At 44.9% G+C, this 8,203-nt stretch overlaps 1 protein-coding gene across 1 annotated transcript in view; it reads right to left on the reverse strand.

The window, feature by feature from the left end:
- Positions 1 to 4,755: 4,755 nt before the first annotated feature.
- IFT46 (intraflagellar transport 46) overlaps positions 4,756 to 8,203 on the reverse strand; it is a 26,979-nt gene continuing 23,531 nt past the window's right edge. Inside the window, 3 exon segments of the mRNA XM_017523441.1 lie at positions 4,756 to 5,400; positions 5,801 to 5,886; positions 6,187 to 6,247. Coding sequence (XP_017378930.1) covers positions 5,305 to 5,400; positions 5,801 to 5,886; positions 6,187 to 6,247 — 243 coding nt within the window. The 3' untranslated portion in view covers positions 4,756 to 5,304.

The following is an 8,203-nucleotide window of genomic DNA, read 5'->3' on the forward strand; positions in this document are numbered from 1 at the left end:
AGAGATGGGGTTTCACCGTGTTGACCAGGATGGTCTCGATCTCTTGACCTCGTGATCCACCCGCCTCGGCCTCCCAAAGTGCTGGGATTACAGGCTTGAGCCACCGCGCCCGGCCTGAGCTCTTTCTTAACATAAACATTTACACATAAATTTCCCTCTTAGCACTGCTTTAGCTGTATCTCATCAGTTTTGGTATATTGTGCTTTCGTTTTTATTTGTTTCAAATTTTCTTTTTTCTTTTTGAGATGGAGTCTTACTCTGTCTCTGGAGTACAGTGGCATGATCTCAGCTCACTGCAACCTCCACCTCCCAGGTCCAAGCAATTCTCCTGCCTCAGCCTCCTGAGTAGCTGGGATTACAGGCATGCACCACTACATCTGGCTAATTTTTGTATTTTTAGTAGAGTCGGGGTTTTGCCATGTTGGCCAGCCTGGTGTGGAACTCCTGACCTCAAGTGATCTGCCCACCTTGGCCTCCCAAAGTGCTGGAACTGCAGGAATGAGCCACCATGCCCGGCTTATTTGTTTTTAATTTTTAAATTTCTCCTGTGACTTCTTCTTTGACCTATTGGTTGAGTGTATTGCTAGCCAGGCATGGTGGCTCCCATCTGTAATCCCAGCACTTTGGGAGGCCGAAGCAGGTGGATCATGATGAGGTCAGGAGTTTAAGACCAACCTGACCAACATGATGAAACTCTGTCTAAACTAAAAATACAAAAATTAGCCGGGCATGGTGGTGCACATCTGTAATCCCAGCTACTTGGGAGGCTGAGGCAGAACTGCTTGAACCTAGAAGCAGAGGCTGCACTGCACGTTAGCCTGGGTGACAGAGTGAGACTTCGTCTCAAAAAAAAAAAAGAAAAAAGTGTATTGCTTTCCACAAATTTGTGATTTTTCCTGTTTTCCTTCTGCTGTTGATTTCTAACTTCATCCTGGTATAGTCAGAGAAGCTACTTTATATGTCTATCTCTTAAATCTGTTGGGACTTGTAACCCAACATATGGTCTATCCTAAATAATATCCCATGTGCACTTAAGAAGTATCTGTATGCTGTTGTTGTTAAGCAGAGTGTTTCGTATTTCTGTTAGCTCTAATTGGTTTATTAAGTCTTTTATTTCCCGATGGGCATGGTAGCTCACACTTGTTCTTAGCACTTTGGGAAGCCAAGGCAGGCAGATCACTTGAAGCTAGGAGTTCAAGACTAGCCTGGCCAACATAGCGAAACCCCAGCTCTACTAAAACACAAAAAACAAACAAACAAACAAACAAAAAGGGCATGGTGGCACATGCTTGTAATCCGAGCTACTCAGGAGGCTGAAGTGGGAGATCACCTGAGCCCAGGAGGAGGGAGACTGTAGTCAGCAAGATCTCACCACTGCACTCCAGCCTGGGTGACAAAGCAAGACTCTGTCTCAAAAAAAAAGGGTCCTCTACTTCCTTCTTATCTTCTGTATGGTAGCTTATGATTTTCTGTGCACAAACAAGAGTAAGACATAAAATATGGAAGATGACATGTAGGTAGGGTCTGGACATTTGCTTAAAAAAATCCTAATTGTCAGTATCTGTAGGTCTTTCCTCTTTGCATGATCAATTTCCTGGACATAGACTCTTTCAGAATTCTCCTTTGGAAGTATAAGTCTGAAAGAGAGCTGGATGCAAACTCATTCCTTTATTTAATCCTTTTATTTAAACATGACCCCTTAATTCTGTCCTCAAGAGTTGCTTGAGGACTCATGTCCGAGCCTCCGTAGTTCAAAGGTGCCCATTTTCTGTTAAGGTGGGTGCACAGTGAGGGAAGGTTCTGGGGATCTGCTTCCTGTATCAACCTTCAACCAACCTCCTGTTTTCAGCCCCACCCTGCACACTTGATATTGGAATTATCTGGCACTTTCTGTTCCTGATCCTTTCCAAGGTTCTACAGTGTCAAGTGGCTTACTTCTTCCTGACTCTTAGACCCTGTCCTCCACAGGCAGTTAGAAAAACTTTGCAGGGTTTTTTTCCCCCTTTCTCCTGCTAAGTCAGTTACCACTTCATCTTCCAAAATGGTTGCTCTCTGGTCTCTCATTATCTTCTTTCCTATTATCTGTCCTTGCTGGTTTACGTCTCCTTAGTTTCCTCTACTGACATTTTAGTAGGATTAAAGAAGGGAGTGAAGATATGCTCAAGTTTGATTTTGTTTACTTGGAAGTGCCAAGAGCCTAGGATCAGAAGAGAAGGCGAGGGACACTTCCAGCAAGGAAAATCGCCTACCTAAAAGTTGAAAGAGAGAACTCATGAGTCATGTGTAGCGCATGACAAGCAGATTGGTTTTGCAGCTCATATCGGACAGTTGTGGAAAAGTGAGGATCTTAGGGTAGGGAGAGAGTAGCCATATGGAAAGTCTAAAAGGCCGACGTGAAAATTTATACTTGGTAACATATTTTACATTTTATGGCACTGGCACCTATTTTTTTTTATATTTTGTAGACAGGGTCTCACTGTGCCACCTAGGCTTCAGTGCAGTGGTGCAATCGTAGCTCACTGTAACCTTGACCTCCTCGGCTTACATGATTCTCCTGCTTCAACATCCAAAGTAGCTGGGACCACAGGAATGCACAACCATACCCAGCTATTTTATTTTTTGTAGAGACATGGTCTTGCTTTGTTCCCCGGGTTGGTCTCTTAACTCCTGGGCTTAAGTGATCCTCCTACCTCAGCCTCCCAAAGTGCTGGGATTACAGGTGGGAACCACTGTGCCCATCGCACTTAATGTTTTCACATGTTTATCCACAGGACAGAGTAAGTTCATGTTTTTATAACTGTTTCATGGCTGGGTTAACTAAGCATAGAAGTGAAGTGACTTTTCCTAGGGTTACAGAGCAAGTAGCCAAAAAGCAGTAACTTGCAACTTGGAGAGAGAAGCCTGGTGAAAGCTATCTGAAGATGATCTCTGAAGAGTGATGGTGGATGTGCTGGAGACAGAGAAGCTGAAAGGCCCAGGCACTGACCAGGAACTTAGGAGTCCAGCTGATTCTCAGTATCTGCAGATTCTGTATTTATGAATTCACCCAGTTGCTAAAATTTATTTGAACCCCAAATTGCTACTTGTTTCCATGGTCATTTTTGGATGCTCAGAACACTGATAAATTCTGGTTTCCTGATGCCCACATTCCCAGCTGAGGCTGAAGAAGGCTGAAGGCGACACTGCCTTGTTTCAGCAACCGGCCTGGTATAGCATTTTAATGTCATCTTCCCTCCAAACAATTTTTGTCCCTTATCAGCATTTGGCTCCATTATCCATTCAGCTGCTCAAGCCAAAAGCTGGGAGCCATCTTGATTTCTTTCCTTCCATCCCCCACATTGCATTGACTCTGTCAACAATTTCTCTTGGTTCTACTTCTACTGGATATTTCTTTGTTGTCTCTCAGCCCCATTTCTCCCTCCTACACTCTGCTTTCTACTGCCAGATTCCCTGGCCAACTACTAAATCTCTACCAGTGGTAGGCACCAGTAGGGGAAGAGAAGGTGGGAGAAGGAGGCAGCAGCCACTGCTGTAATCACTGGTAGTGGAAGTACATACCTGTGGTCTTCAGCAGTGCCTGAGTGCAGCAGGCCCCTCCTCAGCCACTAAAGACCTGGCCACAGCTGTGCACCTCTGCTACCAGTGCTGGCAATGGCTCTCACCCCTTTAACTTATGTTCCTCAGTACCCTCCATTCTACCTTTTGCTCCTTGAGCCTCTCCATTTTTGTAACCGATTTCCCATATTATTATTTCTTTTGAGACAAAAGTTTTGCTCTGTTGCCCAGGCTTTAGTGCAGTGGTACAATCTCAGCTCACTGCAACCTCCACCTCCCTGGTTCAAGTGATTCTCTTGTCTCAGCCTCCTGAATAGCTGGAATTACAGATGCACGCCACCACACCCAGCTAATTTTGTATTTTTAGTAGAGATGGGGTTTCACCATGTTGGCCAGGCTGGTCTCAAACTTCTGACCTCAAGTAGTCCACCCATCTCAGCCTCCCAATGTGCTGGGATTACAGGCCTGAGCCACTGCACCTGGCCAATTCCCCATATTAAACACCCTCTTTTTTTTTTTTTTTGAGACGGTGTCTTGCTCTGTTGCCCATGCTGGAGTGCAGTGGTGTGATAGCTCACTGCAACCTTCGCCTCCTGAGTTCAAACGACTCTTCTGCCTCAGTCTTTTTTTTTTTTTTAAAGATGGGGTTTCACCATGATGACCAGGCTGGTTTTGAACTCCTGACCTCAGGTGATCCACCCACCTTGGCCTCTCAAAGTGCTAGGATTACAGGCATGAGCCACTACGCCTGGCCTCTTCTGCCTCAGTCTTACAAGTAGCTGGGACTACAAACGCACGCCACCACACCCAGCTAATCTTTGTATTATTAATAGAGACTGAGTTTCACCATATTGGCCAGGCTGGTCTCGAACTCCTGACCTCATGATCCACCCACTTCAGCCTCCCAAAGTGCTGAGATTACAGGTGTGAACCACCATGTCCAGCTAAACATCAGCCCTTTGTTAGAAATAACTAGCATGGTTTCAGACTTTCTGACTGGAGCTTGGCTGACATAACTCCAAAATATTTCCTGAATCTATTCATCTCTACTATTGCCACCCCAGTCACCTCTCACCCAGATTTCTGCAATAGCTACGTTCCCTGAGACCACAACCAGACCAGTCTGGAGCCAGACAGCCTGTGAGGAAGGCAGCATTAACTGGAGAGAGACCCTTAGAAAAATTAAATTCCAGGAGAAAAATTGTTCGCCTTGACTGCCGATCTTGGAGGATTGGAGTTTCATTTTATTTCACAAAACTTGTTTCCTTAAACTACTCTTCATTTAATGCCCATTACTAAAGTTCCTTGTCTCTGCCTTATGCTCAGTCAGCCTCTTCTCCTTCATATTAAAGAGAGTAATCTGACAAGAGAGCATTTGATTTATAAAATCTTTACCCACTAACTTTTAAGAATGAAAAAAAGAAACCAATTTCATCCCTCTCCCAAAAAGGGTATCTTTTAAGCTTTCCTCCCAATCCCTCCATGGAATCTCAGAAATTCCAATTCTTCTAACTCAAATCCCCACAGCAGTGTAGATGCATTAACTCCCTGGGGACAGCAATTTGAGGCAGGCAGGTTCACTAAACAAATGTGTGCAGTGCCCCCTGGCAGAGAGGACAGCAGGACATGTACTGCCATTGAGCCAAGCTGTGGCATAGGCAAGGACATCAGGTGGCTGACAACGATCTGTCCATCTCAGCTGGGGCAGAGGGGCCAGCTCAGCCTTGAAACAGCAGCTTGGGAGGTGTCTCAGCTGAAGGTTAATGTCTCCATGTCTCCAGCTTGGGAGGTGGAGTTGGATGAAGGAGTGAATGCTTTCTTGCCTTCAGCGAGAGCTTTAAAATGCTGCAAGGAAAGAGGAGAGGGAACACTGAGTATTAGGGATATGCTAGTTGCTATATTTTAGCAAGAATTAATTTCTTTAATGAACCCCCTTTTATTTCCTTCCTGCTTCCATTCATGAGGCCACTTGGTTCTCCTGAAAGAACAAGTGTCTTCTGTAGATCCTCACCTAATTTCACCTAAGGCCCACATCTCCTACTTACCCCCACCCTTCTTTTCCCTCCACTTTCCCTTTTAAAACTCCATCCCTGCCTCCTTTGTTCTCCTAATTATGGGAAATGTCAAAGGTAACTGGGCAGACACATCCTACATCCCTAGAGGATACAATCACAGCAGGCTCAGAGCAGTAGGAACTGTAGGGATACTCTCTACAGCTTAAGTCAACCCCTGAGGCTTGGCTTACCTGTGAGTTCTTGAATTCCGAGTACAGGGAAAAAAGCAGATGGAGGGACTGGATCCGACTCTTGTAGACAGGGATGTCTAGAATGGCTGAAATGAAGAAGAACTTCCAGGAACAGAACCAAACAAACTCTGGGAATTAGGGGGCACTTCTGTTGAAGCTAGACAAGCCCCTGCCAGATGGGATGTTACTGTGACTTTGGGACTTAAATACCCAGCAGGTAGTCACATAAGCCCAAACACCACCTTTGAGTGCTGCCAAAGAGCACAATGGGCTTAAAACGAAGGCTGAAACTCAAGATGCTATCTTCCCAGAGTAAACGATCCTGTCCAAAAGCCTAGAGCATCTCTTTCCAGATATGGGGATGAGGAAAGGAAGGAGGAACTCACCACAGACTATGTCAATGTACTCTGCCAGGCTGCAATCAATCTCTGCTGTGGGCAGGCTTACCTGGAAGGGGCGTGGGACGGACCAAAGTCAAAAGGCTGGTGTCAGTGGTCCCAGCACCACTCCCTCTCTCTGAAGGAAAAGAGCTTCTAGCATAAGACACATGTTACAGGCTGAAATGTGTTCCCCTAAAATTCAGATACTGAGTTCCTAACTCCCTATACTTCAGAATGTGACTATATTAAGTTAAAACAAGGTCATTAGGGTGGGCCTTAATCCAATATGACTGGTGTCCTTATAGGATGAGGAAATCAAGACAGAGACATGTAACACAGGGAAGACCATGTGAAGACACAGAGAGAAGACAGCCAAGGAGAGAGCCCTCAGAAGAAATCAACCTTGGTTAGGCACGGTGGCTTCATACCTGTAATACCACCACTGTGGGAGGTTGAGGTGGGCAGATCGCCTGAGCCCAGGAGTTTGAGACCAGCCTGGGCAACATGGTAAAATTCCATCTCTACCAAAAAAATACAAAAAAATTAGCCGGGTGTGGTGGTATCTGTAGTCCCAGCTACTTGGGAGGCTGGAGTGGGAGGATCGCTTGAGCCCAGCAGGTCAAGGCTGCAGTAAAGCAAGATCAAGCCACTGTACTCCAGCTTGGGCATAGAGTAACACCCTGTTTCAAAAAAAAAGGGAAAGAAAAGGAAAGGAAAGGAAGAAGGCAGGCAGGTAGGCAAAACAAAGCAGAGAGGAAGGATGAAGGAAGGGAGGAAATCAAGAAGGAAGGAAGGCAGGCAAAGCAAAGAGGAAGGAAGGAAGGAGGGAAGGAGGGAGGGAAGTCAACCATGCCAAAAAACTGATCTTGGACTACTGGACGGCTAACCTCCAGAACTAGGAAATAATACATTTCTTATGTCTAAGCCACTCAGTCTCTGGTAGCCTTTGTTATGGCAGCCTAGCAAAGTAACACAACATGGTCCTTTTTGCCCCCGATCAGTATGGAATTATAAGTAAAATCTACTGCCATACTCTCTTCCTGTGGGAACCTGTGGAAAAAAAAACTGATACCAAGTTATGGCCAAGTATTAATAGTTACACAGTATATGCATTACTTGGTGTTATAATGCCTCATGATTCCAGGACACCATACGAACAGAGAAAACGGACATGACATCTAACTCAGGTAGCAGGTTCTGGATCTAAACAAGTCACAGTGTAAGTTTTTAAACTACTGGTTTTTTAAAACTTCTTTTCTCTTTTTACAAAAAATGGGGCACATATCATTCTGCAACTTGCTGCAACTTGCTTTTTTCATTTTAACAACGTATCACTGCTATTTCTTCGTATTAGAGCAAAATAAGGCCAAATAATATTCCATTGCATGGTATTTCACTGAATGCAATCTAGCTATTCATTCCCCTAATCAGACATTTTCTCTCAACTACAGCTTTAAAATGCTCTGAGGAAAGAGACTTTCCAAATTCTTTGCGTTTACAATCAATTCCTCATACACACACACAAAATCTGTCTTCACAGAGCTTACATTTTAGCAGGGAAGAACAAAATAAGTAATTAAGGTCTATAGTATGTTAGAAGTTACTGAGAAAAAGCAGGGACAGAAGTCAGGGAATGCTGGGGAGCTGGTGCAGCAATTTAAACATGATGGCTAGGAAGGACCTGTTGGTCATCTTTGTTCAGTTTCCTTTTCTTTTTTGATACCTTAAAAATTTGTTTTTTAGATAGTCTTGCTCTGTTTCCCAAACTAGGGTGCAGCGGTGTGGCCTCAGCTCTCTGCAGCTTCTACCTCCTCGGTTCAAGCAGTTCTCCTGTCTCAGCCTCCCAAGTAGCTGGGATTATAGATGTGCACCACCAAGCCTGGCTAATTTTTTTGTGTTTTCAGTGGAGGCAGGGTCTCACCATGTTGGCCAGGCTGGTCTCAAACTCCAGACCTCAGGTGATCCATCCACCTCAGCCTCCCAAAGTGCTAGGATTACAGGCATGAACCATCGTGTCCAACTC

This window comes from Cebus imitator, unplaced genomic scaffold (genome assembly GCF_001604975.1).
Source record: "Cebus imitator isolate Cc_AM_T3 unplaced genomic scaffold, Cebus_imitator-1.0 Scaffold28, whole genome shotgun sequence".
Taxonomy (NCBI): Eukaryota; Metazoa; Chordata; class Mammalia; order Primates; family Cebidae; genus Cebus; species Cebus imitator.